The 26,874-nt window shown below is 37.5% G+C and overlaps 2 protein-coding genes across 2 annotated transcripts; both read left to right on the top strand.

The window, feature by feature from the left end:
• The first annotated feature begins 5,280 nt into the window (after positions 1 to 5,280).
• Positions 5,281 to 6,746, top strand: PPBP (pro-platelet basic protein). Its single transcript, XM_079152766.1, has 3 exons — positions 5,281 to 5,491; positions 5,823 to 5,952; positions 6,076 to 6,746. Exons 1-3 carry the CDS (start codon positions 5,371 to 5,373, stop codon positions 6,176 to 6,178), a joined length of 354 nt encoding a protein of 117 aa, XP_079008892.1. The 5' UTR covers positions 5,281 to 5,370; the 3' UTR covers positions 6,179 to 6,746.
• Positions 6,747 to 10,557: 3,811 nt separating this feature from the next.
• LOC306669496 (platelet factor 4-like) lies at positions 10,558 to 11,911 on the top strand. Its single transcript, XM_079153512.1, has 3 exons — positions 10,558 to 10,848; positions 11,171 to 11,297; positions 11,410 to 11,911. The coding sequence occupies exons 1-3, from the start codon at positions 10,743 to 10,745 to the stop codon at positions 11,495 to 11,497; spliced, it is 321 nt and encodes a 106-aa protein (XP_079009638.1). The 5' UTR covers positions 10,558 to 10,742; the 3' UTR covers positions 11,498 to 11,911.
• The last annotated feature ends 14,963 nt before the right edge of the window (positions 11,912 to 26,874 follow it).

Here is a 26,874-nt window from a genome sequence, read left to right as displayed (position 1 = left end):
AAATATCCCATTCTATGACAAGCAAGAAAGGAAAGGAAGGAGACTAAATAGTATAAAACACATACACATGCACACTGCAATTGGATTAACATATATACTTATATTGGCATGTATTTATTTTAGTAAGTACCAATATTATTAACATAGTTAAATTTAACCTAGGTTTTTCTATAGCTTTTGATCTCTCATTATATATAAAATATGTTAGATTAATGTAGTTTCTATTTTTACATATTGACATATCTACATAACAGAACAAGAGAGAATGAGAGAAAGAGTCATAGTGATACAAAGATATGGAAAAAACTGGTGTAGATGGGCTTGCTGACAAATTTTCCAAAAACACAGAGAAAAACAAAATAGCTCTAAATTTTAAGAAAACATTAAACTTAAGTGGTCTCTCTTTTCTGAAATAGTACCCCTTTTTTTGATCCCATGAATTTTAGGAAATACTAAACAGCAAACTAAATTATCATAAATGTTTAAACTCTAAAATTTGTTAGAGTAAATTTGTTACATCAAACATTTATTGAATAAATACCTGATAGTAACAGATGAAAGAATATTAAATGATCTTTATATAGTAAAATACAAGTTTTGTGGACAAATAAATATCACCAGTTCCTTTCTGCTTCATCATCATCTGAAGATCTTTGCTTCTCCCAGTAGCAAGATTCAAAAGTTCATTTTGTATACAGACCATAGAATAATACCTCATTTCTAATATCTTTGCAATTCTTGTTGTCATGCCCATTCTGGAAAGAAGAAAAAATAGATTACAGTGCATTACAAAGTGCAACCTGTACAAGCACCCCAGTGACAGCTACTGGTTATCATTTCTACCATTATTACACGATTATGCCACTAGCAAGGTCAAGGACGACTGTATACGGGGGGAAAGTAATCTAATGTATGTCTTCTAGGGATGTCTTCTAGTTTCTTCATAATGACACCTAAATACTATTTTCATTGTCTTATCCACCTGAAACTCTCTCTCATATATGAAATCACTTGGAATTAAAGAAGTGGTCAGCCAAAATCCACTCTGTGTGATGGGACCCAATTCAGACAATTTTTAGTGTGTAAGATTCTTCATTTGTTTTACCAGACTTTCCTGCTTGTCTCTGGGTGTGACACATTCACTTAATCCCTCGGTTCCTGAAGGTATGACAAGATCTATGGTCAAATATGACTAGTGGCTTTGTTTTTGTATCACAGTTTTAATTCTTGCATGAGGAAAAGAATTGCTGTGGGTAACTCTTACATACATCACTTCGAAAGACCTTCCTGGATGTCACAAAATGAGAATGGGCATGACTAAATCAAGGAAGAAAGGCAGAGTGTGCGTGATTCTGACTATGGCTGACGGGACTAGTTTACTCTTAGTCAGCAGAATTATTATATTTCTGAGAATGATTGTTGATACATCAAATATGCAGAGATAGTGACATAGGAAGACCTAAAGTTTAGATCTAAAAATTCATTTCTACAAATTCTAGAGTCCAACTTCTTCAATATGGAGAAATTGCAAAGACATCTGACTCCTGCTCTGCAAAATCACCTTTCCACATAAATTTATGTTTGTTTCTGATTCACCTCTAGGATTAGAAAAGGACAAAAATAATTGATTCATTTCCAGGAAGGTGATAGGTATTCTTCTTTGCAGTTTGTGGTGCAGCACAAAGTCAGAGCAGCTGTCTTTTAAATCTAGATCTGAGTATTTTTAGCTATGTGACCTTGACAATTTAGTTAATATCTCTGTCCCTCAGTTCTCTCATCTGTATACTGGTATAATAATACCTACCTCACAGGCTTTCTTGGAGGGATTTTCTGGAACAAAGGAGATGTTTGATAAATATTAGCTGCCTTCCAAGTGTTCTAATTCAAACTCCCTTTCACACTGAGAAAATTGAGACCTGGATAGTTGAAAGCATTATTTTTTTCAAATTTACCTATATTCTTTCTACCTATATACAAATGATATTTAATACTGCTAAGCATTTATTACTGAATCTTTTTAAAGAGGTTTCTGGAAACTATATATTCCTTACATATTTTCTGTCAATTAAGTGGTGAAATTATTAAAATGTATGAGCCCTTATCGTTGCTATAAACATTTATCAATCAAATATCAATGTATTGACATGTTTTTATAATTTTGTTTCATACCAGATTCTGTGCAGGATCCTTATGTTTTTGAGATGATAAGGAAGAAATTTCGGTTTAAGTTAAGACTTTTTTGTAGCAAATATACTTAGTTTTTCCATGAGGCAAATATTTTCTTGAATGGAGAGAGGAAGGGAGGGGAAGAGAGGGAAAAGGAAGAACAGGGAGAGAGGAACCGAGAGGAGAGATGGAAGAGAAGGGGAAGAAGAGGAGGGAGTGGAGGTTTGTGTCTTTTCTTTTTCCTTTCCTTCCTATCCTTGCCCTCTTCTCCTCTCCCTCACTTCCTCCCTCCCCACTCCTTTCTGTTTATTGTGGAGAAAGGCAGCCACAGGAGGAAGATCATTGCCAGGGGAGTCCTGAGGAGTACCTGGCAGTAGAGGTGTCAGCAGCCAGTTGCCAGCATCCACCAGCTCCCATGTGAATGAGGCCCTTCTTGACTTTTCAGCAGTTTTGATCACTGTCTTATTAGGCCCACTAAAGTGAGTACAGGGAAGAGGGAGACAGCAGCCTTTGAGTTACCAAGTGTGGGGTTGGCTTGTTACACAGCCAAAGAGAATCATGGTACTTGGCAACAATTAAATGTGTTTGCAGTTTTCAAACAACATTGTATTTGAATTTCCTCCATTGACTATGTAGTTAAATTGGGGAACATTTACTATCTGATATTCAACAAATGATGTCATTCAAAATAAAAAATCTCAGGCCTGTAAAACTTTATAGTGTTCCTATGTTATAGCACCCAGGAAGATATTTCCCTCATCTTCATCCTTTCCACTCATCTCTGCCCCTACTCTGTGCTTTACTTCTGGACAGTATTTAACAAACACTCAATAAACATGAGTACCAGAACTTTGAGGTCTAGACAATTCTTGTCAACTCAAGAGGTATATGGAAAACACATCTGGTTTCAACATTTATGGAAAATGTTTTGTTCTCTAATATTTTAATTGGTTGACTAAGGTACTGTAACAGATGGAACCCAAATTTTGGTACCGTAGGATCTTCTGTATCAATTGCTTTTATGATCAATTTGCAGTGATAGTTTATTTTCTTTGTACTTGGAAGAAGGATTTGAGAGAGATCCTTTCAAAATGTTCTATATAAAGCAGTGTTTATATGTGTCTTAATTTTAATGTATAATAGTCTTCCCTTCCAAAGTCTCTAAATATTTTATGTAAAATAGCTAACAGATAAGTTGTATTTTGGGTCTTAGAAAAAAAATGCTTGCTTCCTGAATGACTTTGTTACTTATAAGGTGATTTAAAGGAACAAGAAATAAAATAACACACACACACACGTGCACATGCACACTGAAAATGCAAGATTCAAAAAAAGCCTGCAAGTCATTTTAAAACCCAAGAACCTCTGATATTTGCTTCTATTTTTAGTATTCATTTAATTCTAATTTTGCATGAGTTAGCTGATTTTAATTGACTAACTGACTTTAAAATATCTTTTACCCATTTTGTACAGTCAGTTTATGACCATCTCTATTGTGTTTGTCATTATGGAAATGGAAGAAAATTGTAACAGAAATAGCAGCTAACAGTAGTAGTCATAATAATAGTAGTGGTGTAGGATATCATTTTATCTCAGTGTTTTGTGCAAATATTTTAGGTCTTTTTAAAAAGAAATAGTTAAATGAATAAGTTGCAAGAGAATTTTATAATGCCTTGCATATAATAATATTTCTTGAACAAAACTAGCAAAAAGTTGTTTTATCTTAAATATGGACTAATTAGCAGATTAACTTTTAAAGATAACTTTGTTAGTACTTCCTTATGAATCTTGCTGATGATGTATTTTTTGTGACAAGACACATTTGTTGATTAATACTGATGTAATCATATTGTGCTACACGTCCACCTCTTTCCTGGTACCAACCAACTCAAATAGTACCATTAATTCAGAAGATGTTCCACATATTTTCTCCCAATGGATTAAGGACTGTTGAGTAATCTAAGTAAATCAGGAAAGAAGTTTGAGTAGAATGAAGTATGGAGAGAATAAAAGTGTGCAGTGAGCTGATATATATCATTAACTATGTTTTGGAGGGTTGTGATGGACAGAAGAAGGATAGCATGAAAAATATTTAAAACCTTTATGTTTCACTCACTGTTTTTGAAGGACAAGAGTAAGCTGTATAATGATCCCAACAGAATAATTCCACTTATGTAAAAGGACTATGTCTATCCCTATATATATGTTTTATGTATGTATTAAGTATGTGTTTTTCTGTATATGTTTATGTGTATAAATTAATGTAGATAGAATAGAAAACAAATGCTCTTTCTATAAAACAGTAATAATATGGAGTAATTATGAAGAGGCACTTGAACATTTTATTCCACGTATATCCACTGTATATGAATTTTTTACAACAGATTATGTCATCTATCTTTGTTTAATTAAAAATAAAAAGAAAACTATGCTGTTTCTTTCTCTAGGGTATACTCAGATGGTAAAAACAAGTAGCTTGTTTTATAGTACAAAGGAGAATGAATTTGCTTCTACTTTCTGATGAAATTGCAAAATGTAATTCATGTCGAAGGCCGAAAGAAACCCATCAACTAAAACCCAAGGTGAACATTTGGTGGCAATTGGCTAATATTTTATCCACATACTTCAAACAAATCCTGACATTTTTTAAATCCTCACTTTTTCAGTAGTCAAGACTGAAACATCTGCTTTCTTTGCCCTTTGGAAAGTGAAACAACTCTTTTTGTTTTTTTCCCCCTCAGGAGACACATGCTTATGTCTTCAGGTGTTCACAAAGTGTCTATTAAGCCTATAAACTGTATCATAGGAAGGCAAGCATATTGTTACCCAGTCAATACAAAGAAAGGACATGGAGTATTTTAATCCAGCTCTTATCTCCCTAAGTATGTGTGTGTAAGGGATATAGGCATTGAGAAAAGGAGAGTAAAAATGTGAAATGACTCATAAAATGCAACTAATTTGGCAGGAATTTTGACCTGTTTGGTGTTATCTGCGTGGTAAGACTTAAGCATGCCTTTACGGGTATATCAGCACAAACCCTCACTTCCCCTTTCCTAACTTCTTCCTTACTGGCCATGAGGCAGTGGCATCAAAGACATCTGGAGGGCATATAAAGCCACTTAGCTACCGACTTCTAGGCAGCAACACATCCTCAGGCTGAGGTCTCCTGACTCTGGAAATAGCTCTAACTCTGTCTTTTCCACCATGAGCCTCAGACCCAGCGCCACTTCCTTCGGTACCAGTGCTGGTCCAGTTTGTGTCCTGCAGGTGTTGCTGTTGCTGTCATTGCTCCTGACTCTGCTGGTTCCCTCTACCATTGGACAACGTAAGAGAAATTTAGGGAAAGATGAAGGTAGAGGCCCTGCTGCTCAGCAGCTGTGGCTGCTTCTGTTGCAGCTATGCAGGGGAGATTTGGGGGAAGACTATCTTGGCCCTTCTAGGGCTAGAGAATGTCATCATACTACTGACCCTAAGTGAAGGAGCTGCTCTTAGTGGGAGTTATAGATGTGCTGTGCTGTGCAATCTGCTAATCGCATTACTAAAGGTTTACCGATTATATGCACAGTGGCCTTATGGGAGAGGTAAAATTACCCTCAATTTACAAATACAGTGAGGAACATAATTATGACCACTAATAGTTTCATGTTCTCCCACAGCCAAAAGTGCAGAACGGTATATTGAACTGCGCTGCCTGTGTGTGAAGACAATCTCTGGAATTCATCCAAGTAACATCCAAAATTTGGAAGTGATCAAACCAGGGGCCCACTGTGCCAAAGTCCAAGTGATGTAAGTTCCTGCTTCTGTACCATTGCCTCCTTAGGGAAGCCCTCTACCTCCTCCCACCTACACTATTTTCTTCAGTCTCTTCCAGGCTAGGATACTCATAGGTAATTCTGTCCTCTCTTGCAGAGCTACTCTGAAGGATGGGAGGAAAATCTGCCTGGACCCACAAGCTCCCAGAGTCAAGAAAATGATCCAGAAACTGTTGGAAGGTGACAAATCAGCTGCTTAATCTGTTTACTTTCTGCCAACCCTTCTTTATCTCCCAGGAAGGGTAGGATTTTGAAGCCTTGACTTTCTAGAGTTGTTATTTATTCAGGATACTCGTTTTTATTACATGAAAATTCAGATACATTTTCTAATCTGTCTGCCAAATCCTACTTTATGCTGAGAAGTCTGCTTAAAAGATGACAGAAAGAAGATGAAAATAAGTGAGACTAACAAATAATTTAAGGTTTACTCCCCAGTTTCTGGTTAAACACTGTACTTGCTTTGCATTTCTTTATTTGAAAATTTCTTTCCAAACACATTTGTGTCATTTTCTTTCTCTACTTTATTGTTAGGTTAGACATGTCTACGATGATCAACAGATTTTACAATAGCCAATTATACTAGGGATCGTGCAGAGCCAAACATGGAATACTTGCTCAATAAATGCTTTTTAAGTATATTTAGGTACTTAGAGCTTTTCAGTGTTTTTGTTCTAGATGGCTTGTTTAAAAGCAGTCTTTGGAAACTTTTCTAATGTTTATTTTAGCCTTCAAATCCTAAAAATAATAAAGTTATAGAATGTAAATCTTGTAAGTAGTCATTATTTACTTTAAAGGGAATACACTTAACACTAGTAGAGCAAGAAAATACATGGTGAAGAAAGTCTTGACATTCTCTATAAAAAACACGGTAGCATTTTCTGAAACAGAAAAGATAGAAAATAGTAGATTTATTTTATATTAAAAGTTTTACTCTGGCATTTTGTATATACTTGCATTTATTTAATACGTAATGATCACAATTTCAGTATTAGAATTGATCTTCCAAATAAGTACAAAAGAGAATTTAAACTTTACTGGACTATTAGTTGTTCTTTTTTAAATCAATATATTCTTCACTGATTTCTAAATCCATAAAATTTACACCCATGCTATTTTTATAGAAGTATGAACATGAAACCTAAATGTGTTATTTATTTATTATATATTATCAATTTATAGACTTGGAGAAAAAGTCTTAATTCTCTCTCTTTTCTTTACACTTTGGTATTATATAATATTGCCAACAAAATTTACTAAGTTGATAATCTCTGCAATTTTTTACATGCTATATATACCATATTTTGTTTTATTTATTTATTTATTTATTTTGCAGTGCTGGGGATTGAACCCAGGGCCTTGTGCTTTCGAGGCAAGCACGCTACCAGCTGAGCCATATCCCCAGCCCTACATGATATATTAATCAGAAACTATTAATCACTTTCAAAAGGCCAGGCATAGTGTTTTACATACATTGATTAAGTAATTCTTACAACATTGCAATGATCTGATTAAGAATCTTTTCTCTGGAGCTGGAATAATTAGCTCCCCCACTTGGCTGTTTTACTTTGATCAGGTTGCTACATCTCTAACATGGTGATCATGTAATTGCCTATTTCATAGCGCTGATATGAGGAGTAAGAGTTGTTAAGTTCAAAGTGCTTGAAATAATGCATGTCACACAAATAAATATTAGCAATTGTTATATACTATTAGTAGTAATAGTATTGCAAAGAAGAAATTTGAAGTTCAAAAGATTAAGAAATTTACCCTGGGATGGGGATGGAATTTAGTGGTAGAGTACTTGCCCAGCATGCATGAAGCCTGAGATTTGAATCCCTACCCCGTCTCCCCCCCAAAAAAAAGATGAGGTGAGAAAAAGAAAAATAAACTCACCCCAAAATCAGATACTAAGTGATCAGAGTGATCAGAGTGGAGATTTGAAATTGTGTTCTAACCTACTACAGATTGACACTTTCCTTGATTCTTCTTTCTCTAGTGAGATTATATTATCTTTCACATAGTGTTATGGACACATAAAATAGTACTTAATACTTAAATACCATACTGTATGTACTATACTGGTCATAGGAAAAGAAGTAAGTTTATCAATCCCATCCTCTAAAAGGACTTCAGGAATCATTTACTTACTAAGAATGTAGTTTGTATCAACTTTGCTTTATTAAGGGATCCTTATATTATATATTATATTATCACTGTCATAAGTTCAGTGCCTTAAAATGTCTTGCCTACAAAATAAATACACTTATTAAGTACAAGGTAACAAAAATATGCATAAGTATGTCACAAAACTGTAAATGCTGTAAATGGAGACTGCAGTCACTTTCATTAGTTTTTAACCAAAAAATTAAAAGTAGCTTAGGTATCTCAGTCATATTCATAGAGGTTTCCTACTGAAAGTGGGCAGGGTCATCACATGAGACATGACACAGTGTTTGCACTATGCTTACACCTCCTGAGAAATAGAGGTCATTTATTATTGTTGTATGTATATATTGAATTATTTTGTGTAAATGCAGAGAAAGGAGGATTTTTATTGCCACTCCCTAATGACTGGATTCCTTTACTCTGCAAAGATTAAAATCTAGGGATATGGCTATACAGTGTTTTGCCTGTCCATATTCAAAACAATCCCTCCTCTCCATTCCCTCTGCTGCTAACCCAGACGGAGACTCAAGTTTCAGTTCCATAAACACATATGATTTACAACATGTTGTGAAACAACCATTATATTATATGCTGAATTTTCAAAAATATATGTCATGGAGAATTGTCCTTGAAGATATCACTGTTCAGTAAGAGAGGCAGACAAGTGGACAGAAGAGTACAACACATATACTGACACATGTCAGTATAGAGAGGGCCACAATTGTACAAACGAACAGACACATGAACGAGTCAAAGATTCAAAATTATTTTCAACACGTGTTGTTCATTATTAATGCAGATACTTTATATTAGGTCCCTACCTGTGTGCTAAAATAGTGATAAGCATTATGAACTCTAACCTCCTAGAGCGTTCCATTTAGGGAAAGAAGAATTTTAAACATTGTTAAACACACTCAATGTGTCTGAGCATACCATGTATGTGTGTATTATCGGTGTGAAACAGGAATGGCTGGGTTGCTGCAAGAGAATAACAAAGGAACATAATAGATAGGATTGTCATTTCAGACTCCTCCGAGGAAGTATTATTTAAGCCAACACCAAAAACATGAACAGAACTTAGATGACTGAGAAGGCAGTTGGTGAGAGAATAATAGGAAGAAAATTCCAGGCCCAAGAATTAAGTGTGCACTATACATATTTCTGCAGATGTTCTATCCTGCAGAGCAGTAGGATGCCAGCTAATTCTATGCTGCAGACTCCTAATGTCCTTCATCCCTACTAATTTGTGCAACAGAGAGCATCTGGCTTTGGAATGTGCACCTACCTTGTACTGATCAAGAGCCAAGCCATTCCTTTTCAAGAAAAGAAAGACAGTTCATGTTTACCTCTTCACCTTTCTTGTGAGGGACTCTGCTGCGTATCCTCCACCCTCGCCTCCACATCATTTTCACACTCAACTCCCAGACTCTGTATTCTCCTTCTAAGAGCATTGCTGCTCCCCACCTGCAGTACAGTCCATTTCACCCTGCCACTGGGACTGGGATATGTGGCCCACCAAACTCTCCTGTCCCCTCTTTTGGGATATTATCTAGTATGAAGCCAAATGGAGACTCATCCAAGCTCTAATGTTTTACCAAAAAAAAAAAAAAAAAAAAAAAAAAAAATTCAAATATAACTTTAGTAACTTTTCTAAGATTATGAGTAATGAGGACAATTGACCTTGCTTCTTATAGTATATTGGAGAATGGTTAGTGGAGGCTGGTAAATGCCATCCAAGAGACTGGGGAAGGCTTCCACATTCAGTAAAATTCTGAAGACAGTCATTGCCTAGAGAAAATTCAACTTTTCAATAGCAGAAGACAATTTCGAACAACACAGCTTTAACTACATAGTAGTAGCCAAACTCAGTAGAAATCAACAAGAGTTCACAACTGTAATCCCAGAGGCTTGGGAGGATGAGGCAGGAGGATCAAGAGTGGGAAGTCAGCCTCAGCAAAAGCAAGGTGCTAAATAACTCCATGAGACCCTGTTTCTAAATAAAGTACAAATAGGACTGGGGATATGGCTAATTGGTCGAGTGCCTTTTAGTTCATTCAATCCCTGGCACCAACAGCCCACCCGTCAAAAAAAAAAAAAAAAAAAAAAAAAAAAGAGAGAGAGAGAGAGAGAAATCAACAAAAAAGGCAGGAGTCTAAGGGCAGTTTTTGGTAAAACAGAGGGGAGTTGGGAAGGAATAGAAATAGTCTAAATTCCAAAGGTATACACAGAGTACTCTGCAGTTACACATAAAGAAAATATACACCTTATTAGCTCAAGTAGTACTACTGTTTTAGACTCCAAAAATGTGCGCATATTTAGGTTAGGGTAGATGTGGCTGCTGCTGCCAACTTCCGGCCAAGGCAGCTGACTCTGGCCTTTTTTTTGGTTGTTATGTTTAATCTTGCCTGGCCAGAGCCCAACTCCTCTCTGAAATGTCTTAACTTCTGCACCCCAGTTCCTCATCCCCCATCCCAGGTTTCCGGACTGGACCAACAGTAGGGATAAAAGACGCGGGAAGCGCGGCTGGAGCCACTGGCCTGCGGAACCCTAGCCCCCACTCGCCCGGAGCTCTCGGATCCTGCTTGGAACCTTCAGAACATGGGCCTCCTACGGGGCTCCTGCGGCCTCCGCCCCCAGCCCAGGCCGGGGCTGCTTCTCGTGGGGCTATTGCTTCTACCAGCTGTGGTCACATTCGCCAGCAGCGGTGAGAGCAGAAGCAAAGCGGGGAGGGGCCGGAGCAGCGGGAAGAGAGTCTGGGAACCCCGGTGGGGGATGGGAAGGCGTCCTTTAGATTAATGGCACCAGCTCTACTGTCCTGGGCTTGCGAAGTGCGCCGGCACTAAACCAACGGTGCACAAGCGCGTCGCCACGGAGTCAATACGCCTTCCTTGTGAGGGAAATTTGATTGGCGGCTAAGGAAATGATGGCCAAGGGCGCTGGGAAAGATCCTAGAGGTGCCTCTGGCCCCTCATGAAGCCATCCTCCGTCTTCTACTCCCGGCTCCCTACCCTGCCTGTCACCCTCAGTGAGCCCTGAAGAAGATGGGGACCTGCACTGCGTGTGTGTGAAGACCACCTCCCAAGTCCATCCCAAGCACATCACCAGCCTGGAGGTGATCAAGGCCGGACCCCACTGCGCCACCGCCCAGATGATGTGAGTCCCTGCCCTGCACAGTCTATGCCGCCCTTTGCCTCTCTGTCCCTCTGTCTAATCTTGTTTTGGAATCCAGGCACTAAAAGGTGTGTCTGTTCTCTTTTTCCTGCAGAGCTACGCTGAAGAATGGGAGGAAAATTTGCCTGGACCGGCAGGCCCCCCTCTACAAGAGAGTAATCAGGAAACTCCTGGAGAGTTAGTTCCTAGCTGCCTAAATATGTACTTTGCTATAAAACATGTTCCCATGAATTTTTCCCCCCACGTTCGATCTCACTGAAAAAGAATCTGCTAGTGCTTACATTATCCTTCAAATCTTAAATAAATAAAATGAATCAAGTTGTGATATCATCAAAATATTTCTTCATAATACAGCGGAAAATAGTGCTGACATATCATATTTTCTTACAAGAAAACACCTCCAGAATTTTAAACAAAAAATATTTTGAAGGAAGGTTTGGTTTATAAGGACTGAATTTGCTTGATGCTACATGTTGGATGATAGATATTTGCTTGTTTATTCGATTACATTACTTTATAGCTACATATTTTCTTTATGTGTTATGGTTAGCTTTGTTAATAATTGATAGCAGTTAACCATTACTAGGTTGCTTTTTTAAAAAAATTAAGTAAATCAATCTGATCCTGATTTTATCCCTTTAAGATTTATACTCTATTACATTATTTTCAGAAAATTAATAAAAATAGAACTTGAAAGAATACTTAATGTTAGTATATAGATACTTTAGGAAAATACATTAAAATAGCTTAATCTTTATTAGTTCTTTGAAAAATGTTGATATTCCACAAAAATGAAATATTAAAAACAATTTTTGTATTCACATTGCTGCCTGTAATGAATCCCTGTTTAGCAAACCTACCAGTTTTGTTATTATATTTATATGTTATTAGTGTTACTCTAACCATGCAGATGTCTTGAATAGAATTTTTTTCCTCAGCATTTTCAGGTTGAGGAGTTGCCTTATTTGCAGTTCACTACTCTCAGTGCATTCCCTAACATCAGAGATATTAACGATTACGTGTTAAACAGCCATGAAAACCAGGCGCAGTGCAAGCTGACTTTTTCATTCATACTTAGGGAAGATGTTACTGCACTTTGGGGAGAATAGGAGGTGGTGCAATATGGGTATATTAGTTACCTATCGCTTCTGTAACAAATTCTCACAAACTCAGTGGCTTACACAGCACAAATCTATTATCTCACAATCCTGGAGGTCACAAATTCAAAATAAATCTTAATGGGCTAAACTCAGCATGTCTTCAGGGCTGTATTCCTCTGGCTTTATAGGACACTCTTTTCCCTTACCTTTCTCAGCCTCTAGAAGCCACCTACATTCCTTAGCGCAGGGCCCTTTTCTCTATGTTTGAACTGTATCATTCCAGCCTCAGCTTTAATCGTCACATCTCCCCTCTCCTCTAACCTTCTCTTATAGGGAGCCTTGTGTATACCTTGGGCCCAACCAGATTATTCTGGATCAACTAGAATAATCTTTCACACATCCTTAATACGTGTGTGAAATTTTTTTCTTGCCATATAAAGTAACCTAGTCATAGGTTCCAAGCATCAGGCCATGAGAATCTTGGGGGTAGGGAACATTATTCAGTCTACCACAATGTTCAAGAAGGCAAAATCTAGTTGAGGCAGAAGGAAGCTACAGATGCTTGTGAACTAATGTGATTTCACCCTAATGTGATCATGTTTGTATAGTGGAAGGTTTAAAACCCTAAGGGAAATGAGAGTATGATACCATTCAGTCTCTTGGGAAAGAGGGACACCTTAGGATGACAAATTGATTAAAATAGACTCAATTTCAAGAGGCTTATGAAGTACCACACCATCATCTAAAATTTCTACACCCACATTGCGAGTTAGGTAATATTATTCCCATCACAGAGTTGAGGTAACAGTCTAGGAAAGGCCACAGCTTGTTAGAAGCTGTACAAATCAGTCTGATTCCTATCTCTCTGCTTTGGGTTTCACATCATACTCTCACACAGGCAAGCAGCCTGGTAGCTCATGCTTCAGAAAGGAACTGCCCCCTAAACTGGCTCTTATAAATGGATTAGGGTTTGCTAATGGGTCGAAGGGAAGAGTGGTACTATCACAAGATTAAAAAAATAAATAGAAAGACACATGATCATTAAATCCTAAGCGTACTTGGACAGCAGCTCACAGTTCTGCAGCCCTGGAGTGTCTATGGGGAAAGAGAGTGAACACTGGTCTCCCAATTCCAATTGATGCTTTTCACTTCCTGTACAGCTTTCATGCATTCTTAACCTAAATGATCTTTCAAGACACAGATATAAACATGGCACTGCCCTTCATAAAACAAAATCCAAAGTCCTTATGGCACCCAAGGCTGGGCCACACTTACTTCCCCTCTTGCCTTCATTTTCTCATCTGTGAAGTGGGAGCAGTCTGAGTATATACTATGGGTTACTGTGAGGACTAAATAGGTGGCATATGCAAAACACTTGGTGTAGTTCCCATGCTTCGAAAGAGCAAATGTAAATTCCTGCTATCCATAATGCTTCTAAAACACCATTCCAGTCATTTTGGATTGTTAAGTTTTTAGCAAAGATATTTTTGGTGATAGAGAGCAAAAAAGGGTTGCAATAGCACCAAAGGTTTTCAGATCAAATGAACTTTGAGGGAAAAAATGTTGGAAATGAGATGGGGGTGGCATATTTTATTTTGCTCATTTCACTTTTGATGCCGGTCTCAAACAACACACTCAGGTGTAGTCCATAATAGAGGTGAGTTAAAGGGACAAAGGGCTACAATGAATTCTGTAGAGTGAACCAACGCTGGAATACTAGGGCCTCCTGTGTCTTTACTTCAGAATTACCTTGGTCTAACTACCCTGAGAACACTTTCAAGTTGCTGTTTTCATCAGCAAGGGCATTGGGAGAGGTCTCCCTTACCAGGAAAAGCCCAACATGTTCCCTGTTGTTCAGACCTTCATGAAGTGATAAGCTTGAGTGTACTTGAACTGTCCCTCCACCCCCATCTTCCCATTCCAGGTGGTAAGTGGAAGCAGGCAGGAGGAAATGTCCACAAATTAGACACTTACATCATGTCATGGTCCCTATCAACAAAACAAAACCACCAAAGGATATTTTACCCCTAGAAGTTGCTCTGCAATTTTGCAATCTTTGCTTCTTTTTTTCCTTCTAAGGCCTTTGTGGTAACAATTTCCTCTGTAATATGAAGAACGTTGAAGGCTTACTTGGTTTTAAAGATATATTCATAGTTTTCTCATTATAAACAATGTGTTCCTTATAGATAACAGAAAATAAAGAGGAAACAAGTATTTAAAAAAAAAACTATAATTTTACCACTCAAAAATGTCCTTTTCCAATTTCAGAATACTGGTCATCTGATATGGTTATAAGCTGAACAGTTAATTTTCAATAAAGAGTCATTTATTTTTCCACAGACTCATAAAATAAACAGTAATTACTTAATTGCATTGCAAGCAGTTAGGAAGTACTCCTGTCCCAATTTTACAGAGATAAACCAAGTTTCAGTATAATAGAATAAGTTTTCCTTGGCCAGGAAATGAATGGCAAATCCATGTGATCTAGCAATCTAGCATTCATTTATATTCCACATATTGCAGTACTGTGTATGCACATATTCTTTGTGTATTTATGTATGTATGTATGTATATAATTCCACATGTACATACACATCTATACACAGGTAAGCCCACACATGCTCACACACACATAAAAAAAAAATCAAAATATAATACTTACACTTTGATTATACTGTGACTCCTGGTATTTCATTTTCTGCACTATCCAATCCTACTGAATTCCACTCTTAAAAGATGTTGACCACAACACTATAATTTCATAACTCACTGCTGGAGCGTGGCTTTTAGTAAAAAACCACTTTAATTAGAGGCAAGTTCTGATGTTTCATATTGAGTCCAGACTTTAGAGAAGACACTTGAAGAGTAAGTAGGGGTAGAATGAGCAGGGCCACCTGCATAGTTCAATCTGCTTTCCCGTGTGTCCTCTTCTTTCATTCATCCCTGACCTGGGTTGGAATCCACATGACAAGCAGCTTTTGACATAAAGATGTTAGACCAAATTGCATGAGATGCTAGCTCCTTTTCCTATTATTTTCACTGCCTACTCTGCTTCAGTCATGTGTATCCTAGATTAGTTTCTAATGGAAACTTTATTGAGAACAGAAAATACATTGCTTTCCAGGATGGCTTGGAAAAAAAAGGAAACATTAAATTAATGACCTTAGCAGTTTTATACTGATTTGTTCTTCCCATATTGCTCTTTTAGTTATTATCCCAAAGATGGTGACATTAACTCAATGGGCTAATAGTTTGAGTCTCCCCTTCTGTTATAGTTTGGATGTAAGGCATCTCTCAAAAGCTCATGTGTGAGACAATACAAGAAGGCTCAGATTGAGTTATAAAAGTCTTAATTCGATTAGTGAATTAATCTCATGATAGCCATTAACCAGGTGGTAATTGAAGTTATAGGGTGTAGCTGGAGGATGTGGGAATTGAGATGTGGCTTTGGCATATATATTTTGTGACTGGTGAGTAGAGACCTCTTTCTTTGCTTGCTGATCATCATATGAGCTGCTTTCCCTCTGCCACTCTCTTCTCCCACCACGTTCTGCCTCACCTCGAGCCCTGAGGAACAGAGCCTGATGTTTGTGGATTGAGATCTCTGAAACTGCCAGCCCCCAAATAAGCTTTTCCTCCTCTAAAGTTGTTCTTGTTGGGTCTTTTAGTCACAGCAGCGAAACAGCTAACTAAAACACCTTCAAAGCACATGTTGAAATGTAAGTGCCCCTGGATGGTATTAGAAGATGGGACCTTTAGGAGGCGATTAGGTAATAAGGGTTCTACTGTTTTGAATGGATCAATCCCATTATGACAGGAGTGGCTTAGTAATGGAGAGAGCGGGTTGCTGTAAAAATATATTCAACGTTCTTGACTTTGTCTTGCTTCTGCCCTGGCCTTTTCTCATGGGCTTTCTCACCATGTGATTCCTTTTATCATGTTATCAAATAGCAAGGAGGTTCTCATCATATGCAACCCCTTGATCTTGAACTTCGCAGCCTCCAATATTCTAAGAAATAGATTTCTTTATAAGTTACCTACTCTGTGGTATTCAATTACAGCAACACAAAACAGACTAAGACAACTCCATTAAGTTAAATCTCAATTTTGACTCTCTGTGACCCTTAGTCTGCTCAGTTTTCTCATTTGCAAAACAAGGACAATGCTGTCCACCATGCAGGGCAATTAAAGGAGTAACTCATGCTAATAGTAGGACCCAGCATGGGTTCTGACTCAGAATTGGAAACACACAAGTGAATATTACTTTTCGTCCCTTTCCTTAGAGATCTGCCCCAGAACACATTATCATTACAAACAGTGGTAGCCACAATCCTTGACCCAACACATAACCCATTAAGAACAAGGCCAACAAGCCAGAACTTCCCCACACAGAACCACAATCCAAAGTTTGCATACAGACAGCTGGTTAGAAAGAAAAAATTGAATATGACAGACAGAGGTGATACTTTCCACTCTTGGCAGCAACTAAAAGAATCAAATAACAAATGTATATCAATTCATATATCTAAAGATTATAAAGTAAGCGGGACATCTGATGACTGGGAGCCTGGCTCAACTGTTTTCCTAGTAAACAAACAAAAGAAGAAATAAACTTTTCATGTAACAGTTATAGTCCATTTTATGCTGTTATAACAGGATACCACAGACTGAATAACTTACAATAGCTGGAAATTTATTTGGCTCATAGTTCGAGAGGCTTGAAAATTCAAACTTGAGGAGCTGAACCTGCTGAGGGCTTTCTTGCTGCATCATAACTTGGCAGAAGGCATCACGTGGGGAGGGAGAGAGGGGTACAGAAGAGGGAAAAAGAGGGGCTGAACTCAAGAACTCAGCCTTTTAAAGGAACCCACCCCCATGATAATGAATTTACTCCTGTGATAATGGTACTAATCCATTCAGGAGACAGAATCCTCACGATCACCTCTTAAAAGTTCCCACCTCCATACTGTTCCATTGAGTTCCCATCACATGAAATCTGGGAGACATGTTCAAGCCGTGCCAAATATTTATTTCTTCTCGGTAGCAGATACAGCATGGGGATTATACTGTTATCTGGCATTTTGTGATGAAAGGCCATAAAACTTGAAGGCAGAGCAGTCATCAAGCAAAGTTGGGACAATTAGCTTTCACTTACCAGCTGTGTTGGAGATTAGTCTTCTGCCAGTATTCTAGAGAAAACTATAGGAAATATTATGGAAAAAAAGAATAAAGCAATGTATACATACCTCCATCACCAGAATGGCTGTTAAGGTACTCTGTGAATATGCATCTGTCTATTTTCCTACTTTAAATCAGGGAATAATGGTCAAACCTATTCTTTCTCTTCTTTCCAATTCCAGATAAATACCTGAAAGACCAGGGCTAAATAAATATTTATCAAATATTAATAACATAGAGAGGAACAATAATGCACTTAGATGCAATGGTACAGTCGAGAGCTGAGCAAAAGGCATCTAGCCAACAGAAAGTTAACTGAACATTAAAGACACTCTTCCCAACTGCTAAACTTCTTAGGCTCAGAGATCTTGCCAGGTTATTCATAGACACTAGAGTATGCTCATGCCCTTTGCACCATTAGTGACTTGTTTGATGTTCCAGCTACAGTCACATCTGTATCTATCAGGAAATCTGTTGCCTTCTGTCCATTCACATCCTCCAAGCACATTCTGATGCTATAATACAAGCTCATTAAATATAATTTAATTGTAGACATTTACATTCAATGTATAACATATATTAATGGAAAATATATAAGGTCAAGGCATTTCTCCACTATAACCATAACTTCCACTATACATAATCAGATCTCACTTAATGTCCTTAACTGTTTAGAAATGTCAGCCAATGAACCAGCTCAGTCACATATCCGCAGTGCCACCCCATTGTAATCAGTATCATTCAGAATTCTCTCCCTCAAAAGTTTCCTGAGTATATGGACAGAGGCTAAAGGAAAAAGTGAAAACAAAGATATTTCTGACCAAAATATTGGAGGATAATGAACATTGAAAAATACTATGAACAGCATACTTATTATCAAGTTTTTAATAATGATTCATAATTTTCCTAGTTGAAAGTTATATCTTTATGCCATGTATGCTATTGTCATTTGCAGTTTATATATTCATCTTGCAACTTCCTAAATTTTATTTCCATAGTGTTAAAGTCATAATGTCTTCATATACAAAATAAATTTCTTATATTTTTAAAGGGAAAATTTCTCATTTTCTTTCTTTTTGTTACTTTGGCAATCCTACATCTCTTCTTTTTACACTGTGTGGTCATGACATCATTTATTTACTAAGTCCACTTCCAAATAGTTCAGAAAACAATCTTAAGAAAATGGGGATGCAAAGCAATTTATAGACACTTTAAAAAAAAAAATAACCTACTCCAAAAAAATCTGTGAAAAGCTAATATATGACATGTTTATCAGTGTTAGCTCAATGATTTAAAGTATTTAAAACTGATCTTATCATTAGATTATCATGCCAGAGGAGAAAAATAGATGATTCTTTGTAGAAGCAGCATTATAGAAGAGAGTACACAGGATAAATGAAAAATTTTACATAAGAAGTTAGACTTAATCCAATTTTACATGTTTTGTGAAATTCATTGCTATGCTTTATACACACACATAAAAGAAAGTGTATATGATGAATAGTTATTATTCACTTTTTCTGTCTGGACCACATACTTCTAATTAGCTGGATCTTTCCATTGGTCATGAGGCAGATGGTCCATAAAAGTCAAGCATCTCAGGTCCTCTTGCTTTGAATGCATTTTCAGATCTCATCTATGTTCTTATCCTGCTGGCAGAGCTAGGCCTCAGAACTTTCTAATGACTTCTGTTCAGATTTGTTTCTCTAAGGTAGAATACTCTTCTCCATCACTTCCTCTAGAATTCAAACTCTGGCTCTGACCCAAATATATTTTGTGTTCACTTGTATTCAACAGAGATTTTATTCAGGTAGTGAGTGGCCAAAACAAGCAAAAGAAAGTAAGGAAAGTAAGGAAATCTAGACTGCTAAATCCTTCAAGGGCAGTTTCCTGATATCCTACCTCAGGACGCTTTGGTTATGAAGTAATGGCCTGAAACCGTTGAGTTGTGCATTATCTCCACAAGTACTTGTTGTGTGCTTAGTGCCAGCCAGACTCTCACTGGAGACCAGCAAATGCAAAGAGAAATGAGATATAGTTACTTTCCTTGCAGAACACATAACTCACATAAGAGTATGTAAACCAGTGTGCACCACATCCCATGTTGTGATCAGAACCCATGGGCCACGTTAATCACTTGGGAAGAATTATGAGCTTTTGATGGGGGAAGGGATGTTAGAAATGTTCCCTCAATGACAAGTAGGAGCTGCCAGTGGCTGAGTCATACCCATCCTCCTCTCTATCTCTCAGTGCTCCTTGCCTCATGTTAAACTTCAAGTTAGAAAGATAAATTGCACATTTTTTTATCTGTGCTTTTTAGTTACACATGACAGTAGAATGTATTTTGACATATCATACAAACATGGATTATAACTTCCTGTTCTTGTAGTTGTACATGATGTGGAGTTACACTGATTGTGTAATCATATATGAACATAGGAAAGTTATGTCTGATTCATTCTACTGTAAACTGCTTATTTTTCTTCTCAGGTCATATGACATTGTTCCCAGTCTCCATGCCTTAATTCATTCCCTCCTCCTTTTCTGAATCTGTCCCCTATCCACTCACCTTAAATAGCTTCCTCCTTCAGAAGTTTTCTCTGGCAGCTCCCATCCTTCCAAAAAAGGGAATCAGGTTCTCCCTCCTCTGAGAACCTGTAAAGCTCTCTCCGTTGCTGAGAGTGTTAGGCCCCTGGACAACTCCATGTCTTTCTGCCTTACTCCATAGACTGTGAGTTCAGTAGTGATGGAGTCTGTCATTCCCCTCAGAACTTAATTTAGTTCATCAGCTTCTAAGTCATACATAAATGTTCAATTGATGAATGGGTTGATACATTAACAATAAACAGAGTAGCTTGTGTTGAAAAGTAGCAGAAGCATGGAAAATGGGTGATTTTAGGAAGACCATTTTACTGGGGAGAGATAAACATCTAATTTAACTTGTCTGAAAAATAAAAGAAAGAAAATCTGTTGGCTTACATAACAGAGAAGTCCATGAAAAATCAGAGCCAGCTGGTGGATATAGCATCCAAAGAATTTTCCCCACAATAGAAATACGTCCCACGTCATTTTTTCTGGGTCGACTTCATTCTTAGACATTGTCTCCCCAAGAATTGGCAAAACTCTAGGCTCCTTTGCAGTTTACCCCTCAAGGATTCTTGTGCTGGAAGTTTGGTCCCCAACATAGAATGTTAAGAGGGGGCTGGAACTTTAAGAGGTGGGTCATAGTGGGAGGTCCTTAGGTCACTGGGGTAGTTCTGGGATCCCTGACTTAGTTCCCTGAAGAGGGGTTGTTATAAAAGTGTGCCTAGAACAGTTCCCAGTCCCCCCCCCCCACACACACACATTTGCTCCCACCATTGTGCTGCCATCAGCCATGAGGTGATGCAGCCAGAAGAACCTCTCATAAGAGCCAGTACAATGCTATTTGGACTTTTGACTTCTGAAACTGTGAGCTAAATATACCTTTTTTCTTTATAAGTTACATGGCCTCCATTACTTCAGTATAATAATATAAAACAAACTAATACACCATTAATTTTATCAGTTTAGCAAACATAGGGTGTTTTCAATTGTTTCAGCAAAATCTCTAGAGACTGTTTCTGACTTAACCAGGCTTAGGTCATGTCTCCATTTCTGAATCAATCAGCAAGGTGGAGAGCAGGTTTGGACAGAAGTAATTAAGAAATGGCTCCTCCTACCTGAACCCCTGGACTAACAGCAGATGTTACCAGGTGAAAGTGAAAGGGGAGCTAGACAAGCAGTCTCTGGGGATGCTGAATGGAGAGGCTGCCCCTGAACCTGGCACACACTAATGCCCTTGGATTGGGGCAGACGATCTTAGAATTTTAGGGCATGCTTTGATGTCTTCATTCTTCTCCCCTATAAACAAAGTCATTTGCATCCTTTTAGGGAAATATGAATAGTAGTTGTGAGGCAACGAGTTCCTGAGGCAAGCTGGGGTAGAACAGAGTGATACTGCTCATACCTGCCTGCCAGTCAGCATGGAGCTGTGGTCACTCTAGGCTTCCCCTTGAAAAGCAGAGTCTGATCATGGGTCTGCCATGCAAGTCATTTATTTGAGAAACTGACCCCAGTGTATAGAACTGAAGAACTGGGAAGAGTGCAATAGGAAAAGAGGGTGTGGACAACTGGGGTTCAATCCTACTGGAAACCCTCTGAGAAATAATGGAGAATACCTGCTTAAAGCAGAAAAATGAATTGGGGAAATGTTTATCCATTGGCTCCTGTTTTTAAGACAAGGAACATTTCATGGCAGCAACTGAGAAACATTGGACCAGAAAGTGAAAGAAACTGATGCAGCTGAGGCGAGGAACTGTCAGGTTACTGCTGCATGTGACTCTTACTGCAGCCATGTCTGTGGAGGTGAGTGAAGATGTGAGCACCTGAAGTTTATTGTTTGTCAATTCTGAATGGTTCCTTGATGATTATAGGGCAAATGGAATTTAGTCACCCAAAATTCAATTTTTAAAGATTCTCCCATTTCTTGAAAGATTGTTGCTTGCAAAAAATTGTTCAATTTCATTAACAATCAGGGGAATGTAAATTGAAAGGACACTGATATTTCATCTCACTCCAGTTAAAATGACAAATTTCAAGAATACCAATAACGATAAATGCTAATGAGGATGTTGGGAGAAAGGTACACTCCTACATTGTTGGTGGAACTGGAAATTAATACAATTACTTTGGAAAGCAGTTTGGAAATTCCTCAAAGACTAGAAATAGAGCCACCACATGACCCAGAGATCCTACTCCCTGGTATTTATTCAAAAGAACATGCATACCGATATTTATAGCAGAGCAGTTCACAATAGTCAGGTTATGGAACCAGTCTAGATGTCCCTCAATAGATAAATGGATAAAGAAAATGTGGCATATATATACAACGGAGATTTATTCAGCTCTAAAGAAGAATGAAATCATGCCATTTGCTGGTAAATGAAAGGAACTAGAAAACATCATGCTAAGTGAAATAAGCAGACTCAGAATGTCAAGGGTCAAACTTTTCTCTTATACGTGGAAGCTAGAGAGAAATAAGGACTTTTTTTTAAAAAAAGGTGATCTCATGAAAATAGAAGGGGTAAACAGTGGAGGAAGGGGATAGAGAAGGAGGGAGGTGAGACGGGAAAGGAAAGAAAACAAAGACTGAAATTGATGAAATCATACTATGTGCATGTATGTAAATCACAATGAATGATACTTTTATATATAACTAAATGCACCAATTAAAAATAAAAATTAACCGAAGGAAAACCAACAGAGTAGAGAAATGAAATCAGAAGGAGGGAGGAAGAGAGGGAAGATGGTAGTACTAGAGATCAAAATAGAGCAGACAATGTTATATGAATGTATGAATATGTCAGAATGAACCTCACAACTACATAAAACCAAAATGCACTAGTAAAAATATAAATTTATAAAACGAATCCTTGCTTTCATGAGTTTAAAGACTGTATAGAAATCTAACATTCACTTCTTGAAACAGACTTAGAGAAACACTTGTTCAAATGAGAGAATGAATTTATTTCTTGTTCTAGGTTACAGCAATTCCTGTGCTTAAAAATTTTTGAATTTTGATTTATGAAGATTTCATGGATTTAAGTGGCATATTAAGGAGAAAATAACAACCACTCTTTGCTTTTTAATCTCATCACAAAAACAGGTGATTTTAATTGATTTATCCCGAAGAGTCAAGTTCTACATAATCTACAAGCACTGGCAGCCTCTGGACATGCTTCATTCTTTTGGCAGTCTCTCTGGATAAACTATGTCTGACTATCCCTGAGTACTCCCATTTACGTCAGTTATGAGTTGGGTCTGAAGACCAGTTACAGCAAACCCTTTCTGTTTCTCTAGTTACAAGAAATAGATGAGATATTTGGACAGTATAATTAATGCTGAAGGCAAATTATTGAATCCCATGAAACATGATGAAGTGTCCAATCTGTGGCAGCAGATCTTCTGGATTTTCATATTTGAGTAAGTAGGCACTCAACCAAAATTGAATTTCATTTCTCGAAAGCTAGCAGGGAAAGCATGCATGTTCACTAATTTCATTTTGATGCTATTCTAAATTAATTTAGAAAGAGAAACTTTTAAAACAAACATTTTAGTTTTGGAATAATTTCAAATTTATGAAAGTTGCAAAATAATACAGTGCCTGTGAACTCTTTACTCATTTGCAAATATTTGACATTACCTGGATGCATTGTTAAATCTAAGAAGCCAACTAATATTGGTAATGTGCCATTCAATGCACATTACTTTGAACTAAGCTCTACTTTATTCAGGTTTCACCAGGTTTTCCATTAAGTCCCTTTTCTGTCCTCGAATCTAATCTGAAGTACCATATTGCAGTTAGTTGCAGTATTCTCCACAGTTTTCTCTAGACCACAATAGCTTCTCAGTCCTTTCCTATTTTTCATAACCTTGGCAGTTTTGTAGAATGATGCTAAGTTATTTCAAATTCTTCAATTTGGACTTGAAATTGTTTTCATGATTATACATTGGTCATTGTCGCTCGCAATGACGACTCTTACACGATCTTCCTCAAGCAGTTTTATTACCCCAGGTTCTTACAGAGTTCCCGTAGATCTTCTTCCTCCCCCTACCCCAGAAACCATTCCCTTATAGAGCCCATCAGCCAATCAGCAGCCTGTCCACGTGCACATCACATGGACTCAGCCAGTCCATTGGCAGTTGCCCCGTGGCATGCGGTGTTCCCGTGCATCTCATGCTTCCGCTGTCAGACCTCCTGAAAGTTATTTACCACCTAAGTGCTCCGAGGAACTTCCGCTCAGCGCCATCTTAGCTCTCAGACTTAATGGCTGATGGGCGGGGCCGTCACAGGTCATGAATTTTTGGAAAGAATACTGAAGAGTGCACTTCTCATGACACCACTCCAATTGCGTATGTGACATCCTCATGACACCATACTGATGGTATTAATCATCATTTTTTGGTAAAGGGGTATATTTTCCTGTTTGTCTCTGGGAAAGGGACTATTTTTTCAGAATTGGGCACTTCAAGGCAATATAACAAGCTAACCAATGCCACAGAGGAGAGTGACGCTGTTAGTGAAATAGAACTCTGGAGATATGTGACTGTTTTACTGGGTTTCATTTCATTTTATTCTATTTTCAACTTGTTCTTTTTAGATATACATGGCAGTATAGTGTATTTTGACATATTTTAAATATATGGAGTATAACTTATTCTAATTAGAATCCCATTCTTGCAGTTGAATGTGATGAGGCATTTCACTGGCCGTGTATTCATACATGAACACAGAAAAGTTATGTCTGATCCTTCTACTGTCTTTCCTATGCTCATCTGCCCTCCCTTTCTTTCATTTCCCTTTGTCTAATCCAATAAACTTCTATTCTTCCTTCCCCCTTGCCCTTATTATGTGTTAGCATCCACAAATCATATAGAACATTGGGCCTTTGGGTTTTAGGGACTGGCTTACTTCACTTATCAAGATAGTCTCCATTTCCATCCATTTACCAGCAAATGCCATAATTTCATTCTTCTTTATGGCTGAGTAATATTCTATTGTGTATATATACACCAAATTTTCATCATCCATTCATCTGTTGAAGGATACCTAGGTTGGTTCCATAGTTTTGCTACTGTGAACTGAGCTGCTAAACATTGATGTGGCTGCATCCCTGTAGTATGGTAATTTTAAGTCCTTTGGGTTTATATTGAGCAACATAACTGGGTCAAATGGTGGTTTCCATTCCAAGTTTTCTGGGGGATCTGCATACTGTTTTGTGTTTCATTTTAGAATAAGTAAAGTTGAACCATCTAATGAGGACAATAAGAAATTTAAAAAATCACTACTCTCCTGAAATTATCAATCATGTATTAGAGGTTTTTTCTTATCATAGAAATATTGTTAAGAGCCATTTTATTTCTGGATTTGATTCCAGGCTTAAGGACGTAGTTCATTAGGAAAGTTACTTGATGTCTTTGTACCTACCTCAGTTTCTTTATTTGTAAAAAAGTAACATATCCCGTAAAGATAACAATAATGTCTACATCACAGGGTTGTTGGGAAAATTGAATGAGTCAATATTTGTAAAGTACTTAGAAAAGCATAAAATAAAAGCTCTGCACCTTGGGTGGGTGCAGAGGGTTAGTAAATTGCCAGGGGTGTGTGGCAACTAAATATAGGAAGGAACATGTTTAATATTTACCCAGAATCCTATAAGCTCTTATAATTTAACTGCTGTTTGTTAAGGAAAAAAATATCAGACCTGTTAAGATTTCTCCCTAGACAAAGGAAAATAGAGGAAAAAAAAATACTTCTTTATGGCTTTCTGACTTCACAACTTTATAAAACCAGCATATATTGCAAGTACAACTACAAAACAAAAAAAAATTTTCAAGTTTTAAAGAATTACTTTTACATTTGTAGATAGTTTTCCATTAAATCCCAGAAAAACAGTAATCACACAAATTCTCAACTATTCATGAGCTAGTCACAAATTTCATGACCTTTGGATTATTTCTCATTTCCTTTTCCCTGATACAAATTTTAATCTCCTTTTACTTTTCCTGGTTTTTTTTTTTCTCCCCAGAATCATACTAATAAATAGAAGAGTAATTCTTTAAATATAGTCATTCATTTTGTACATCTTTTCCAATAAATGAGTCTTTTATTCAGGTTCTTTTTTAATAGATGCAATGACTGAAAGTGGAATGACAAAATAAATCAAAGATTCATCTTAACAGTAAAAATAAAATCCCATCTGTGTGTACCTCATAATAGAGCACACTCATGCCTTCCTTGATGACAGCCTGAAATATATCATTCTACTTTGTATTTTTTTGTGAATTCTCAATTGATCCTTAAAAAAGTTTAAGTGTGTAGCACTGACTGCAGTGGAAAATTGCTGAAGACATTCCTTTGTCTTTCCACCTGCTTTTGGTCAGTGCATTCTGGGCATCCTTTCTGTCAAGGAATTTAATCAGGGAGACCAGGAAAATTACTGAGAAGGACTGGAACACATATGCTATCTACAGTGTATAAGCACCACATGCCAGCACACCTGTTCCACTCTGCACCAAGATTATCATGATGACATGGCTCCCCCCAGCACCACAAGGCATTCTGTACACCCAGATGATGATGGTTTTATAAACTCTATTCCCCTGGGATCTGCCTTGATGCCTTAAAGACACACTGCTTCTCCATATAGTGTTGTATACAGTTAGGGACAGTTGGGGGGCAGTCACTGATATAGAAAATT

This window comes from Sciurus vulgaris (genome assembly GCF_902686455.1).
Source record: "Sciurus vulgaris genome assembly, chromosome: 9".
NCBI classification, from domain to species: Eukaryota; Metazoa; Chordata; class Mammalia; order Rodentia; family Sciuridae; genus Sciurus; species Sciurus vulgaris.
The sequence above is the reverse complement of the archived record's forward strand: the minus strand, read 5'-3'. Positions and strand labels throughout refer to the sequence as shown.

What these genes read in the sequence shown, in the direction of transcription:
- PPBP (XM_079152766.1), top strand. Translation starts at nt 5,371, where the DNA reads ATGAGCCTCAGACCCAGCGCCACTTCCTTCGGTACCAGTGCTGGTCCA. An exon ending in TCCCTCTACCATTGGACAAC is followed by an intron (nt 5,492 to 5,822) that starts GTAAGAGAAATT and finishes GTTCTCCCACAG; the next exon opens with CCAAAAGTGCAGAACGGTAT. An exon ending in TGTGCCAAAGTCCAAGTGAT is followed by an intron (nt 5,953 to 6,075) that starts GTAAGTTCCTGC and finishes CCTCTCTTGCAG; the next exon opens with AGCTACTCTGAAGGATGGGA.
- LOC306669496 (XM_079153512.1), top strand. Translation starts at nt 10,743, where the DNA reads ATGGGCCTCCTACGGGGCTCCTGCGGCCTCCGCCCCCAGCCCAGGCCG. An exon ending in GGTCACATTCGCCAGCAGCG is followed by an intron (nt 10,849 to 11,170) that starts GTGAGAGCAGAA and finishes TGTCACCCTCAG; the next exon opens with TGAGCCCTGAAGAAGATGGG. An exon ending in TGCGCCACCGCCCAGATGAT is followed by an intron (nt 11,298 to 11,409) that starts GTGAGTCCCTGC and finishes TTTTTCCTGCAG; the next exon opens with AGCTACGCTGAAGAATGGGA.